The sequence below is a fragment of the Misgurnus anguillicaudatus genome, chromosome 24, assembly GCF_027580225.2.
Source record: "Misgurnus anguillicaudatus chromosome 24, ASM2758022v2, whole genome shotgun sequence".
NCBI lineage: Eukaryota > Metazoa > Chordata > Actinopteri > Cypriniformes > Cobitidae > Misgurnus > Misgurnus anguillicaudatus.
The window spans coordinates 6,229,918-6,247,272 of NC_073360.2; the positions used below are offsets into that span (position 1 = coordinate 6,229,918).

Sequence of the window (17,355 nt, forward strand, 5' to 3'; positions counted from 1 at the left end):
TGTGTGTATGTGTTAAACATGAGCCACATTTAGTTTCATCTTGTTCTTTTTCCTTCCCTAAAAACACAGTCTTTCTTCATCAGCACAGATTCACCAAAACATCAAAGCAGACAGAGTGAAAGTAAAAACTATGGCTCAATAAAAACAGTTCTCACAATCTAATATAAGATTGAAAGAGGGTCATTTTTGTAATACACTTTCTCACAATGGAAATTACAGTATGGAAATCTTCCATGCATAACTAGTTTCATTGGCACTATGGACATAAATGATTATGCGGTTTGTTAAGAGATATTTTTTGCAGTAAAGCCCACTTCATACAGAGTTTACGGAAAATGCGTCTGGGATTTGTCTGGGAACGTTTGATTTTTGGTTCATTCACACTGCCAATGATTTTCCAGAATCTGTCCGTGCATTCACACAAATACCGTAAAAATCCTGTAAAGACACGTGACTTATTTAACCCTTTGGGGTCTAAGGGGTTTTTAGGGCCCTGGGGAGGTTTTGACATGCACTGACATTTGTGCTTTTTTCAGTTGCTTAAAAACATATTAATGGCAAAAGTCTCATAACACTGTGTTCAGTATTATATAATATTATATAATCAACATGTTTTCCCAGAACTTTTCTAAACATTATCTAGTAGTCCAGAGTTTTTTCTTTAAAATGATGTGAAAATCATCCGGCCTGCTCATTCACATAAAACAATATATTGATTTACAATTTCTAAGACACTTTTGCTTGGGAAAGGCCATATGCGTGGAGGCGGGAAAGCTCCTAAATAATCAGAGATTGACAGCTCAGGAAACAAAAGAGAGTTGCATAATGAGCCTTGTAGGAATGTTTAACAGGAATGTTTAAAGTCCTGCACTTGGTAGGTTTTTTCCACAGCGTCTTAAGTTTGTTAATTATCTTTCGAGAAACCATGCGCTTGCATTTTTGTTTATGATAAGATGATAAGGAGTGCGTGATGCGCTGCTCTGTCATGCAGTTGAATGATCTCAGCTTCAGCGCAGATAGTGACAAGCTCCCTGATCTCTGCTTCAGTTCAGTTTGCCGACATTTCTCGTTGTGAACGTTGATCTGCGTTTAAATCCCTGTGTCAAAGAGCTGAAACATAACTTCTGGTTTGATGACGCGCATCCTCACTACGGCACGCCCATTACGGCATTGTTTCTGCCTCTTGTTCACACAGAATGCTTTCGGTGAATGTTACACCAATGTTACTACATGTAGGTCCTCTTAAGGGAGCGAACCCAGAACATTTACAGGATGTGTTTGTGTTTACACAAAAGCCTTTCTGAGAATTTTACAGACATTTTCTGGGACCAAAGTGCTGGGTAAATGGGGTATAAGTTATCTTTGCCTTGTGGACTACAGTATAGACATAAATTGAAGGATACGAGTCATGTCTAGAAACATCATGAAGACATGAAAAAAAAAACACCCAAAACCAACCATTCAGAACTCTCTAGCATCCTAGAAACGTCATAGCTACACACTGGAAACCACCAAGAACAAGCTATTAACCCAGTGGTAACCTCAAACTTTTCGGTGTGCGCCCCCCACCCTTGTGTAGGGTGCATCCCTTTATGCCCCCCCCCAAAGAAAATTCATTACATATTAAGAACCACTATAGTAACCAAACAACAATGACCTACAATTACACAATATACCTTAGCAACCACACCGTGATGCCCTAGTAACCACTTAATACCAACATTTAAATTATCATACATTTAAGTTTTGCATGGCAAACACCTTTCTATTGGAAATATGAAAATGTAGTTTTGCTGTGTTGCACACAATGAAAATAGCTATATAATGATTCTAAATAAAATATACATATGTGTGTGTGTGTGTGTGTGTGTGTGTGTGTGTGTGTGTGTGTGTGTGTGTGTGTGTGTGTGTGTGTGTGTGTGTGTGTGTGTTTGTGAGGCAGTTTAACAGAGGGAATGTTATATAAGAGATGCCATTTTGTCTTATGAACTTCTTGAATGAGTGAATGAGTGTGAGTCAGTGTGTGTAAGCAGAAGTCGTTTCATTCCAAAGATGTGAGTGCACCACTAATGGTGAGTTATCCATGATGAGTCAAAGCCTCTGTATCTCTCTCTCTCAATCTCTCTCTCTCTCTCTCTCTCTCTCTCTCTCTCTCTCTCAATCTCTCTCTCTCTTTCTCTCTCTTGCTCTCTCTCCTCAGCTCAGTGCAGCTGGAGCAACAACACAGGCTGTATGTGGCAGGTTTTCAAAGGCCTCCAGCTCCTCCTCCTTGTTTTTTCTTCCTCTATTTCTTCCTGTCCAGTTTTGTTCTTTTCTCCTTCTCCTCTTTCAGCAGCGAGTAAAGGCCAACATCTCGATGGATGATTCCTGCTTGAAAATCAGCCAGACAGTCTGCCTGCTGCCGAGACCCCTGCGTGTGTGTGTGTGTGTCTGTGTGTATGCCGGCTGACTTTGTGTTTGTGTGTATATGAATGTGTGTAAGCAGCTGCTGTGAAAACACAAAGTGGCATCCATCCTTTGATCTTAGCCTTCACCGTTCGATTACGGCTGTTTGCAAAGCGTTAGTACGGTTTCCTGAGTGCTTGAGTATATAACGTACTGTAAGCAGCAGAGTTTCAGTACCTGTAAGGTTGAGTGTTGAAGGTGAGAGGGATATTGGGTCATCCAGGTTATTAAGAGGAGCTCCGTCTTGCAGCCAGATGACCCGGACAGGTTCAGGAGGACCGTGAGCCACGCAGTGCAAACTCAGTCCAACGTTTGCCACGACTGACATGTGCTGAGGCTCCACTGAGAAATGGGGGAGACCTGGGGGCATTGGTACAGACAGAAAGAGTCTATTACTTTATGTCAGTTAGTTCAGGCTCAAGTCTAAACCCAACATGGCACCATCCTTGTTTCAATGGTCCCATTTCAATGGTCCCTTTCAGTTTTTCTATATTTACTATTAGGTATGTGTTTATGTAAAATTATAATTTTTGTTTCATTCTGTCAACTACAGACAACATAATGTTTTTATTTATATCAATTTACTGAAAATTGAAATGGTCAAAATAACCAAAAATATGCAGTGTTTTCCGACCCATAATGTAAAAAATATATACAGAACAGGCCAAAGGTTTGGACACACTCACTATAACATAATAATAATAAACTCACACAAACTATGGCATAACACAAATGCAACTTTGGAAATTATGTTGGTGAATAAAAGCATCCAAAATAAACCAAAACTCTTATTTTATTATTAAATTTTATTATTTGAAGTGCAGTCACCCTTTTCCTAGAAATTGCTGTAATTTATTTTAAGAAGCTTCTTAAATTTTCAATTTAGGATGAATTTTAAAGAGTATAGAAAGAGTTCATATTTAATCTGGGCTCTTATTCACTGCTTTTTCTTCAGTATTCAGTGTAAGTCATCTATTTCAAAAATAATATTTTGTTTTCTAATAACAAAAATGAATCTGTTTGGCACGGGTTTATTTTTGTCTACAAAGTAATTTTAAGCATTTAACCATACACCTTCAGCTAAAATAATTTTTAAGATCATAGTTAACCATTAAGTCAAGTGTGTCCAAACTTTTGGCATGTACTGATATAAAATATTTTGACTATATGCTAAATACATTTTGTAGAAAGTAATGCTCAATTGAATATATTTTTTAATTTGGACAGTTTTTAACCTTCATATATCAACATATATTTAAAAATGTATTTCAAGGGCAAGCAAATACTTGTCTAATTTTACATGCCATATGGCATAAATGTATTCTTTGCCAAAATATATTTAAAATATATGCTAATACAAGATCATTTATATTTTTGAAGTAGACTTTTTATTTTAACCTTTTTAAAATGGTTTACATGTTTGTAACATAAACAAAGTCTTTTTCCAGTGCAACATGAATATATTTCCTTGGATTGAAATATATGGAGGGCTAATAATATATTTTTAATGCTTTAAAATGTATTTATTTAAAATATATATTTCAAAATATACAGAAAAATGGCCAAATATATCTTTTGTAAACATATTCCAAAATATATTTCAGAAAATATATTTTTGGCAATTTTTTTGTATATTTCGAAATATATATTTTTTTGCTGTATGGGGATGTTCAATACTGCAGAGAAAACAAGTTAAAATAAATTTTTGAACAACACAATACTAATATTTTTACATGTATTTTAGGAAAAAAATTAACAATGATTGTTAGTCACATCTTTCATGGGTCTTGTCATGCTCTCAGTCTTTTACATTGCTGTTGGGTGACTTTATGTCGCTCATGAGGTTTGCTTTTGTTAAAATTCAACAGACCCTGGACTGAAATGGTCACAATACATCTAGAAAAGATGATTAAAGTCAAAACTGGAGTGGTCTCTTAATTTTTTTCATGGCTGTATAAGCAGTCCAATACTGCAAGCAGGTGCACAAGTGCTTGCATCAAACCTAGGCCACTGGCATCAGCTCTACTGTTTTAGCTCCAGGAAAGCTTATTATATGACTATATCATACAGTCTGTCCAATAAAGTACCATAAAATCTGTGCAGTGTGCAGCCATCTTAATATCTACTTGTAGGTTTAATAAAAGAAAGAAAATAATATGGCGTTTGGAACAATAAGGGTGAGTAAATTATTGTATTTCTTCCTATGTGATTATGAATAGAATGATAACATATTAGACCACATAAAAAGTGAACCATACCTTCTAGCTGGATATGTCCTTCAATGGATAATACCTCCTCTGAACCATAATAAACACCACATTGATAGGCACCCATGTCTGAAAGCTTTACCTCCTGAATCCTGTAAGCAAAACACAGATATTAATACCGTAATATTTAAATGTAATTAGAACAGACATGATTTTTACTTGAGGGAGTAATGCAATAAAGTGACATATTACTTTTAAATATAACTTTCGATAAGATGCAAATTTCGATCATATTGAAAGGGGTGGTGTAGATCTGTGATCTGATCATCAGTAGAAAAGTATTCATGTAAACACATAAAATGTTGTATTTTCTAAATCAGTTGCAAAAATACCTTGTGCACATGCGCAGAAGAATTGTGCTTAAGTTCACATCTTATATTTATCTCTTATTTACGTATCAAATAATTCTCTTCACAAAAACATGCAAAAGCAAGACAATGGCAACACACATTATTATGGTATAGCGTGTGCCTTTCAAAAAGTGTTTTCTTTGTCTATATCTGAAAGCTTCTTAAGAGCAACTTTCTCCAACTCAACTTTGACTTTGTACATTTATCCAGAGATTAAGCGTCAACTCAAAGAGAGATGCTGTGCGCAGCATTGCCAAGTCCTCTGCTTTTTCAAGTTCAGATTTGGGCTACTTTTTAACTGTTTCAGCGAGTTGATTTTTTCCTGTAAGTTAAAGATTGAAAGATTTTGTTGATTAGTTATTGGCATTTAAGCTAGGAATAGTCATTGAAATGCTTTTGGGCAAGTTTTGAATGTCCATTGGGATGGTTTTGATATGCAAATCTGGCAACCCTGGCTGTGCTCTTGCAGAGTACATGTAAACGAACATTCAGATTGCAATGTTTAGGGTACATGTAAACTGTACTGTCGTAACCTGCAGTCAGATTAAATTCAGTCGGATTGACAATTTTTTGTGCATGTAAACATAGCCAAAGAAACTGTCTTGGACAGAGCAAGCAGAGAATCTACATTTTGGTGTCAATATCCAAACAGACAATAAACAGAAATACATATAGAGAGAAACAGTTTCCTACTTGAGGTTACTGATAACCAGCCAACTGTTGTCTTCTTCAGGCATCTGCACCTGGTTGGTGTCGGCAAAATCCAGCTGCTCTCCATCCCTCTGCCAGAACACATCCGGAGCATCTTGGTCCATGCTGTCCCCCTGCAGGGTACACTGAAGTACCACTGGTTTACCAAGGGAGGAAGTCACGTTCATTGGGCTCTCCGAAAAGTGTAGTCCTGCACAGAAAATTCATGGAAAAGTCATTAACTGTAAAGTCAAGTTTTTTCCATTCAGCTTTCCCTTACACATAGACTTTTTGACATTGTATAACAGCGCTGTATGGTAATGTTTCTTTGCACATAGCCCTGCTGCTGCTAAACATGTTTTGTATTACTGCCCACACAATTGAACACGTTGAAAACAACCACAAGCATTGCATTTCATCATGATTGGCCAATGACAGTGTCCGAGTCCACATCCAGCTTTATCTGGACTCGGACTTGACATTCGATCTCTGGTCTTGGTCTCGACTCAGACTCGACCACAACATCAACTTCAATATTTACATTTTTCAACTACTTTCAGAATTTCAGTTTCAATACACTGCAGAACAGCTTTTAGAAACTTTATTGGGCATTATTCGCCAATAGTGTACAAAGAGGACAGAAAAAAGGTGGAGAGAGAGGAACAAGACTAGTAAAAGACACCGAAACAAGACTTGAATTCAGGTCACCGAAAGTGCATCTGTGCTACGTGTCGGAGCACTGCCCACTACACCAGCAGCTCCAACAACATATAGAAACTTTTACTAAGTTACACATAACCGTCTGGTGATGTTTTCAGAAAGAAACAACCTAACGCATTAGAAATTACTTTATAAAGCTATTTTCTTTCAAAATCAGTAGGGCGGTGTAGCTTTACAGATGATTTGGTCCGGGAGGCTTTCAAACCCTGCAGATCTGTTCTCTGTCAAACACTAGCCTGGCCACTGTGATTCACTTTCCATTGACTTCATGCAATCCCATCTGCCTGAAGAATTGACATTTTTAACATTCCTGTGCTGGCATGGACCCGATAACAAACTCTGCAGCGAAGGCCACAGAGACCCCAGATGTATGTCATTCGGTTTAAGAGGAGATCAATGTAGTTTACGCTCATTTCAGATTCGCTCATGCTTAATAATTCAAAATTGGATTTTCTCAGAGCTGTCAGATGACCCCTGAGCTTTGACCCGAGAAAGATTCTGACACACTTCTGATCAATTTGTTTAAACCTTCATGCAGTATGACATTGCATTCAAAACACTTGCTCAAACATGAATATAAACATCTCTTATTTATGAGGGTCTACTTTTACAAGAAAACAGACTTGTGTAAAAAAGTGCTCTTGAATTTATTTCCGTTTGCACTGAGCAACAACTGGTGTTGATAGGAGTATAAACTCAAAACATTTCTTTCAAAGGTTTAAACAAATTGATCAGAAGTGCGTCCAAATGTGAATGAGATAAACAACATGTGGACTCAATTCGTCAATCTTTAAGAGGATTAAAAGCAAACACACAAACAGTCTCAGGATGATGTTTAAAATGAGGCTCACACTAAATCCCCCAGACATGACTGCTTTCTTCTTTCTGTGGCTATAATGGCTTTTAGCTTCACTTGTTCTTTTAAACACCTCTTCTTTTATGATGACATGCAAAATGGGTGGTCAACTTAACCGTCTTTGTGCATAGCTTCCTTTAGGTGGTCACAGAGAAGCGGCTGAAAGGACTTGGTCATGTTGGAGAAAAAGTAAAGTCTACAAAAACAAAATGTTTTTCCTTTGAAATAACATTCACTAACCAATCATGCACAAGCAAAGAGTATAAACTGAGCAACTCTTTAAAAGTTTGATGTCTTTTTGTCCTTGCCTGTTTGAGCAAAAAAGCAGATATATGCATTTAGTTTTATTTTCATCTAAGTTTACATCTAAGTTTACTCTCAGGGCATTTTGTGGAAATATTTTATTTATTTATTTGTTTTCCATGGACACAATTTTTTTTCATGTCCCCTTGGGGTTGGGGTAAGGTATCGTTTTGGGTTGGGATGCCTGAAATGTGACAGTAAACAGAACCTATAAAAAACACGAAAAAGGAAGTCGTGCTCAGGGAAACATGAAAAAGAGGAAAATCAAGTTTAAGTTTCAATTTCTTTATAGTCATATAGGTACAATGAAATTCTTACTTTTTTTGTTTCTCACGAGAAAGACAAAATTACATAATAATGAACATGAATAAATAAATCAAATATTTTGTCACTATTCCACGAAAAGCAGTGAGATTGGGTTGAGTGTTTCTTTTGTGAGAAAAATAAATAAAACACATTGTCTTGGGCATACAGTATCTAATGTTTTGTTCAACAAAATGATAATTTGATACAGTACATTTTTTGGCCTGACTACACTGCATTAAATTACCTTCTTACTAAGTATTTTAATTAAGATGTATTTTCATGATGAGCAAAATTACCTGAGAAAATAAGTCTAGTTCTTAGATAAAAAACATAAAATTTAAGTGAATTTTTTTCTTACACCATTGGCAGATTTTTTTGCATGTTTTAAGCACAAATTCACTTTAATTGTATGTTTTTTGTCTAAAAACTAGACTTATTTTCTTCTTCAAGCAATCCGAGATACATATGTCCATCATCTTTCAGACAAGTACATTTAGAGTTATTTTAGTAAATGTCCTTGCTCTTCCAAGCTTTATAACAATAGAAAACAAAGATCAGGGAACAACTTCTGACTTTAAACTCTAAAAGTGCATTCATCCTCCACAGAAGTAATCCACATGGCTCCAATGGGTTAATAAATATATTTTTGTGGGTAATCGTTGCAATATTGTAAAAAATCAATATTTCAAACTTTATAAACTGTAATAACTAGCTTCCAGTAATGACACCATCTTGGATTCATCACATTGATACCCGCAAAAAACTTTTATTAACCCACTGGAGCTGTGTGGATTACCTCTGTGAAGAACAGATTCACTTTTTTGGCATTTAAAATCAGAAGTTGTCCCCTGATCCCTGTTTTCTATTATTATAAAGCTTGGAAGAGCAAAGCCATTTACTAAAATAACTCCATATGTGTTCGTCTAAAAGATGTATCTCGGATTGCTTGAGGGTGAGTAAATCATGGGGTAATTTTGATAATTTCCTGGAGGATCACTTTAACACTATCACTTTTTTTTATATAAGGCTTTTATATTCACCCCTATGTCAACAGAATGAAAAATAAGCTAAAAACAATTAAGCTCAAAAATGGATATTGATTTCATGTTGCCTTCACAAGCACACAGTAATAATCTTCTATAACCACTCCCATAAACCTCCATCTTTAGCTTGTTAAAAACATTTTGTTTCTTGTCAAAAACGATTGCATAAATGTGGGAAAAACTGCCACCCGCACATCCATCTTCATTATTGCCTCAGTGCACGACAACTCGTTCTTTCCTCCTTTATTTTCTATTCTCCACCCATCTTACCCTCCGCTCAACTTTTAATTCCATTCTTTCAACCTCATCCCTTTGCCACAAACTCAATCCATCACTCTGTGCCCGACTCAGCAGAGTCACTGACCCACAACCTCACCCACTCTCTCCGAATCCCTCCCCCATCCCCTCGAAACACACAGACACTGCCTGTCTAGGCTGCTTGGTCCCCAGCATCCGAGAAGATGCCTTGCTGCGAGAGCCCGACAACAGACACACCCAAACGTCACATCAGCCCAGACCAGACAGACGCAAACAACAAGATGCTCGGCCACAGCAAACATACATTCATAGACAACTGCAAAAGTGTCTTATAAACTATACAACCTGTTATAAGAACCTAAAGCAAATCTGGCAACGCTTTTATAACATAAAACTTAATAGTCCCATGATTTGATAGTCACAACTTTAATTTCAGTGTGTATCTCATAAAAACTTGGCTTGTATAATTGACTTGAATGCTACATTTATGCCTTTATTTTATGCCTTTATTTTCTCTGTTTGGGGAAAAACATAGACATTCCTCAAAATATCTTCTCTTGTTATCTGCCGAAGAAAGAAAGAAATGAATTTGAAATGAGGGGGAAATGAGGGTGATTAAATGATAAGGGAATCTCAAGTTGTTGTGGGGTTGTTCATTTGCCTGGGACTTTAACCAACATCCTTACCCTTACGATTTACCAAAGTAACCATTGTTTTACTACAGTTAATACCAAAAACCTGTTACTGTAGTAAAACCACGGTTTTGCTAATAGTCATAAATGCACCAAAAATATGGCTACTGCACTTTTACCACAAAAAACATGGTTCATTTTCTTAAGGGTAAAATTAGGTTGCACAGGTGTGGTTCACATCACATTAACTGTTTGACTCATACAAAGTGTCTTTTTGCATACATTTTTATCATTTTAAATCTAACAAACTTTCTTGTCCAAAAATGTGTTCATGCTACAAAATGACGCTTTGCTTAGCCTATAGGTTTAACACACAGTCATTTACATTTACGCATTTTGGCAGACGCTTTTATCCAGAGCGCAATGCTAACGCAATGATTCAGTCGAGCAATTCATTTGCAACTTAAACTTTTAATGCGATACTGATTCATTTATTTTAGGGTATGTTTGTCATGAAAACTTTAATCTGGACTATGTGGCTCAGAAAATCCTAATCAAACTTTAAGTGCAGCTGAAGATCATTGCACGTTGTATCGTTTATTTATAGATGTCTTACCTGACGCGTGTACCGCTGAGCTGATGCGCATCAGTATCATGAAGCACAGTGTTAATAAATGAGGAGTTTTGCTCATTGTTTGGTTCGGTTTCGGGCGGCTCCGGTTCGGGTTTTGTAAATGAGTGACAGTGGACTCGGATCGCATCATCTCATCGCTGTAGTCTGCGCTTTTACTTCAGCGGAGAAGCGAAGTCAGTAAACTCCAAGAGAAATGAATAATAAAAAGCAATATCCACAGACTGAAGGTAAGAAAACGAAGTTGTCAATCTGTTGACAGCTACATGCAGCATGAAAGATGCAGGGTAAACTGATTTCCTTAAAAAAATTGCTTCTTTCTTTTTAATCCTCAAAGAATCGAAGTGCCTGAGGTAAAAACTATGAAGCGCTCCAGAGTTTTCCAAGTTATGTTGTTTTACTTATGTTCTCTTCCATCAGGACGTCTTTATTCCGCCTTCAAACTAACTCACATTCCTTCACTAAACTTTTGTCCTCTCTCTCTCTCTCTCTCTCTCTCTCTCTCTCCTCCCCCTCCTTCATTTGTCTCTCCTGTTATTCCCTGTTCTCCACTCACAGTATCCAACCAAACCGCGACCGGGCGCGTTTGACCCCCAAAGTCTGGTTCGTTTGACTAATCACTCCCAATACACAGCAAGCCCCTTCACCTAGACATGAAGTAGAGACCCACACCAATGTTCACGTACACATCTAATGAATTTTACTGAGCTTTACTGGACCACCAATGCTGTTTGTTTGTTTGTATCTTTGGCAATATTGATAAACAACTGAACAAAAAAAATTAAAAACAAATGCAAACTTGTTGAAAACATGGAAAAATTATAGAGATAAATAAATTGATACATTAGATAAGAATGTACATTTGTAATATAAATGAACAGACTGTCACTTTGAGCATTAATGGGGTTCACAACCACCGGCAAACACAAAATCTCATGAAATCTTTGGTGCTTTAGGTTGTTTTGTCACTGTAATGGCTATATCTGCAGGTGAGATAACCCAGCGTGTTCATACAGGACTGAGGAGGTGATAAATACTGCAGTGACGTTTGTTTGGGTGACAGAAGAGTGAGTGTAGGATAGCCGGGAGGCGGGGTTCACCCTTCATGAATAATTGATCCCATCGTTTCCCATGAAAATGCAGAGAAATTATGTTGTTCTCTCGTGTTGCTTTGGATGAAGGGCTCTCTGGCCCTTTAAGAGGAGGTTTTGGGGACCGTGCAATGTTCCCAGGGTCTTTAATGGAGACAGAATCCGTCTGAGAAAGACCCCATTGTGTCCTCACTTTTCAAAAGAAACCAAGGAATCGAGCTTGCACAGCACAGAGGAGGGGGGGTGAGATAAAGGAGACAGAAAGTATCAAGCAGGTTCTTGAAAGAATGTGGGGGACAATGTCTGGGGAGACGGGGAGGATAAGTTAACCAGAGAGAGAAAACTTTAGGAAACGATTAAACTGCAAATCAAATCTTGCCAAACAGGTTAGACTCAAATCTCAGCTGCTTAAATCAACTAAGATCAGAACACTTTCTAAATGTTATTTTCTTTGACAGCAACAGGTTTACAATGTAAAAAGTAAAAATTTGGTTCAACTAAAAAAATACTTCAATTTGTAACACATAAAAGTTTATTCAACTTTTAATCTGTGGCAGCGTTTAGTAATTCGTGAATTCTGCAGATTTTTTAATTGTCACCGAGTTCACTGTAGTTAAGCCAGCTTTCTGACTTGAGATTTTATTGAAATTGGACCTCAATGGGAATGGGTGCCCTGATTTGGGTGTAATATTATTAATAAATCAGCAATGTTTAATATGAATCAGGGTATCTTATGATCATTCCATATATTTTTACAAATCAAACAAATGGAAACGAAGAAACTAATCCTATTTTAATTTATCATTTCCAGTCATAAAATAAAAAAGAAAACTATGAATTTAGGATTTTTTCTATATTTAGTTTCTCAGTCTTACTGAGGCCTGCAAAAGCACATTTTTATTACTAATGATGTTCAGTATGGCCGGATCTAGAGGGTCTAGGGTGGGCTATTCCCCCCACATTTTCTCTGCTACCACCCAAATCATCCCAATAATACACTTCCAGCACGGACCTTAACCTAAAAAAGTAGTCCTTAATAAGAGAACAGTACTGTAGTATATAACAATAGTTATTTATAATGGTTAAACATGTATTAATATTATTTAACTTTCATTATGTTACTTTATAATTGACTGCTGTTACATTAGATACTGGTTAAATCATGTGCTAGTTGACATAGTTCAGAGCATTGGGGCTTACAGCACTAAGGATGTTTGTTTGATCCCAATAATCAATACTCATAAAATTTATTTTCAGCCCCACCACTTTTGGAGAGTATATTTAATCATTTAAGAGAGGTCATAGGTTAATAACACACACATAAAATTAAACTCTGTAAACACAATAACATATAAAAATGCACAAATTAAATACTTTTTTTTCTTTAAAAAAAATAAATTTGAAGCTTTGGTCAGGGCATGGACATGATCAAGAATGTATTGCAATTCATGATCATTATTAAAGATAATCCACCCATCACCCCTCCCCAGATCCAGCCATGGACACAATCATCATCAGAAAAAAAAAAACAGTAAAAAAATTTGCTTTTGCATGCTGAATGTTTTTGTGTAATGTACTGCATTTATAACAAATCTCACCTTAAATAACATTAACAAACATTAATAATAAACTTCAAAAATACTCCACAAACTTAACATTTATAAACTTACATACATTTATTTAAATGTACATTATTATTGATGTCATGATTATTAATCATGTTAATAATTATATTTGCTCCCCCCACTTGTAACCTTTACTAATGCAGATGAGAAACGTTAGCTCCTAAGTTGAAAATTGAAAAATTACACTGTAAAAAAATGTTTGCACTTATTTTTTTAAGTATAATCAACTTGTCTTTCAACTTTGTTTATTTATCTTGACTAGTGACTGAGTTGCTGTAACTTATAAAATAAAGATAAAAGATAAAAAATAAAAGTTGAAAAAACTTGTAAATCCAAGTTAATTATACTTTAAAAAATTAAGTGCAATTTTTTACAATGTAATAAATTATTTGTTTTAATTGTTTTTATGCAAATTTTTCTGACAAATAAAACATATTCTGTCAATAGTTTATGTTTTGTTAACTGCACATAAATAACAAATATCATTATCACTACAGTATAGTACTGACTTGGTCAGAAAGAGTGCAGTGCAGTGACACATAACAGGTACAGTAGCGCCCCCTTCTGGCAGACAAAACAAACTGCAATTTCAGGTTCAAATTAGTAAAACTGTACATCTACTTGTGGCCACGAGGTCAAAAGAGGGCACTACCCAATCGAAATCGCACACCAAATAAAAATAGTTAATTAATAAAAATGTAATATATATATACAAAGCTTATTTATCTTAGGTTTGCTTTTACATCTCTCTCCAGCCATTCCTAAAACATTATCCGTAGGCCTATGTCTGTGTTAAACAAAAACATTTGAGTTATCAAAGGCCATTTGTTTATCTAGTAAGTTAGTTCATTAGTTCCCCTGGGCATTCATTCTTAATAAATAATGGTAAACAAACTTGGCTTGCTGTCCAAAGGGAACTCAAACACAAGGTAAATAATTACACACAATACACACACATAATCGTGATTTATCGCTTGACAGCCTGATTTGAAATTGTTTTGTTACAAAAGATAGCAATTAAACATGTTATATGTTTGTAGTTCAAGGAACAGTAAAGAACTTATTTTATGATTATTGAAAATCTAATGAACTTTTTAAGAAATGAGACCTGATAATCAATAATTGTTATATTATTTTAAAATCATGGATGCTCCAAAACAATTTAGGAAATATACAGGAAGCACAGTTAACAACACAATTTTAAGAGTAAAGAATTCTCAGAATAATACTTTTACAGTCATGTCCTTTGGACTTTTAGTATATGTTGCGTCCTTGTTCTGTGCTCCCCAGTCTTGTACCCTTATTTTGAAGTTCTGTATTCCGTCTTCCATGTTTGTAGTTTGTTTGTTCATTGGTCCTTGTGTGATTGTTTCCCAGGTGTATCAGGTTAGCCCATGTGTATATATAGCCCCAATGTTTCAAATGTCTTTTTTCAATTGTTTTGATGTTAAATAAAGTCACGTGCACATGGATCCGCTGCCTCTACCTGATGTGCCGAGCGAGGCTTTTGAAGCAGTGATGCTTCTACAGCCAAACTGGGGTGCTCTTCCCAAAAACATGGTTGCTAACTAAGTTAGGAACTTTGTTGGTTGCAATGCAATTTCCCATTGCCAACCAAGTAAGTTGCTAACAGGTTAGCATAGATGCTTTTGAGAAATGCACCCCTTTTGACACTCTACTCCACAATGCCATCTAGTGGTCAATAAAAAAATCACTCATCATTGCCTTTAGTGTTTTTCTGGATGGCAGGGTGTAGGTTGGATCCAGCTTCTTCACTAAAGTTCTTGAAACCCCTTATTTTCCTCAATAGAGAAAGGCTGGAGATCTTTAACTATTATGTTGAGGAGGGTGTCATCAAGCTCTTTCTTCTTTCTTCCTAAAGATACACAATACAGTGTTTGGGGTCAGTCCTAAATAAAAATAAAAATAAAAACTTTTCAGAATGGTAACTACTTATTTGTCTTTTATTAGGAGTGTTTTACTTATTTTGTGTAATAATCATCATTAATAACTTTAACTGAATAATTCAGATAATGAAATGTTACCTTCAGTTGGTAAAGACTGGGCCTCTGAAGTTGGAGTATCGTCTTCCACAGTTAGTGGGTGTTTTGCACGTAGATGGTGAAGCATTATAGAGGTGTTGTTGGAATAAGACAAACTTTGAATAAGTATACCACATACAACTTGTGTGGGACTCTCCAGACTGAAATGTTCCAACACCTGAGAACGGGGTCTGTTCCGTGCATTTTCCATAATAAATTATTACTCCGGGAAACTGCCCCTTTGAGTTTACTCACTTCATTCGGGCGTGAAAGCCGCATGTGAAACTCTCGTCATCGAGACATTCACGGGGAAATTCACGTTATCGGAGGGGCTTCTGCGACTCAGCTTGCTTTCTGTAATCACGTCACTACTAAAGCAAGCTCCTGATTGGTTAACATGGCGTGTTTTTCTGCCAAAGTTTTTCAACTTGCACGTTTCCCACGGCAACGCTCAATTCGTGCAAACTAGACACCTCAAGACGCGTCAACACGTCTTCACATTGATTAATATTGAAATCACTCGTGCCTGATGCCTCTACTGCGGCTGGTGTAAATGCAGCATTATTGTGAATGATCTAGTCAGAGAAGCAGCAAAGCAAAGAGTACTGTGATTGACTTTTATTCTTTATTGAGTGATGGTTGAGTCGGCAAAGTGTTAATTGACACTCAAACAACATGGTCATCATGGTTTTATTATTATTATTTAATGAACAACAATACACATGCACGTACAATGTTATAGACATTGATACATTATAATTATTTAATGCATTAACTAGATAGACCACAGCACGCGCTGTGTTTTAAACCTCCATGATGTGTCAGTGAAGTAGCAAAGCTTAGTTTCCATAGGTCATGTGACAGCCTTATTTTAAGCTAGGCTCCGGAGCACTGTTTCGAATCAGTAGTGTTTCAAAAGCTCGGTACATGTGTCGGGACAGTGTGTCGAGTGACCCACCCCTATGCCTGCCTGTTACCACACATTATAGAATGACTGACAAAAATATGAAGCCAGCAGTGACTCACGACTGTCTCCAGCAGGCTGAGCGGTCCCTCGAGGATTCCTGCATATTTCTAACTCCAACAACCTCCCAGACTTTATGCTTATGGACTTTTTCTGTGAAGGATTAAATCAACCTGTCAGAGACATCCCTTTTCCGTGTTGATCCTCGAGGGTCATTGGCACAATTTCTAGATTACACCTTGTCCCTGGTCAGGTCCCCTTTCACTGTGGGCGAGGCTGAGGAGGAAGCTTCACCTAAACAGTTATTTGGGGGGTATTAGGCAACAGGCTCCGTGTGCCAGCTAGCCAGACCAGACACGATGTCTGTGTGCATCCTGCGAATAGTAGCCAGCCCGAGATTTGTGGACAAGACAGCCACCATGCCCGAGCCAGCGGACAAGATGGCAGCTATGCTCAAGCCAGTGGACAAGATGGCAGCCACACCTGAGTCAGCGGACAAGACGGCAGCCACGCCCGAGCCAGCGGACAAGACGTCTTCTCTGCTCTGTTCTTCTGTTCCCAAAGAAATCTTTGCAACCCATGAACCTGAATCTCCTGAATCTCCTGTCATGGTCGAAGAGGATGAACCAGAGTTCCCTGAGTTTCCTATCCTGACCAAGTTGGCTGAGCCTGTGTTCCCCAAGTTTTCTATCATAACCAAGTGGGCTTGGTTGCTCCTGAATCCTCTGTGTTCTGTAGGTCAGCCAAGATGGTTGCTCCCAAACTCCCTAAACTCTCTGTCCTCTCCAAGATGGCCGTGCCCGAGCTCCATAGACTCTCTGCCTGTTGAAGATGTCCGTTCCCAAGCTCCCTAATCTTTCTGCCATGACCAAGATGGCCATCTCTGAATTCTCTAACCTGGCTTCTCTTTCTCTGCTGTCTCTGTTTCCAGGTTGTGAACATCACCGGCGCCACCATGGTTTCCAGTTCTGCCCTGGTTCCTGTCTTCACCTGTGCCTCAAGGGATTCCAGGTCTGCCCTGGTTCCTGTCACCACCGGTGCCACCTTAGCTTTTCTCTCTGCCTGGGATCCTGTTGCCTCTCTGTCCTTTGTGTTTACCTAGGTTCTTGTCGCCATTGACGCCGCTTAGGGT

General features: G+C 37.3%; 1 protein-coding gene across 1 annotated transcript in view; it reads right to left on the reverse strand.

The window, feature by feature from the left end:
• The window catches only part of axl (AXL receptor tyrosine kinase), a 49,163-nt gene extending 38,168 nt beyond the window's left edge, over positions 1-10,995 (reverse strand). Inside the window, exons 1-4 of the mRNA XM_055195860.2 lie at positions 10,487-10,995; positions 5,756-5,963; positions 4,704-4,804; positions 2,623-2,805 (exon numbers count right to left, since the gene is read on the reverse strand). Of these exons, the coding sequence (XP_055051835.2) occupies positions 2,623-2,805; positions 4,704-4,804; positions 5,756-5,963; positions 10,487-10,634 (640 nt within the window). The 5' untranslated portion in view covers positions 10,635-10,995. The remainder of the gene's footprint in view (positions 1-2,622; positions 2,806-4,703; positions 4,805-5,755; positions 5,964-10,486) is intronic.
• Positions 10,996-17,355: the final 6,360 nt, after the last annotated feature.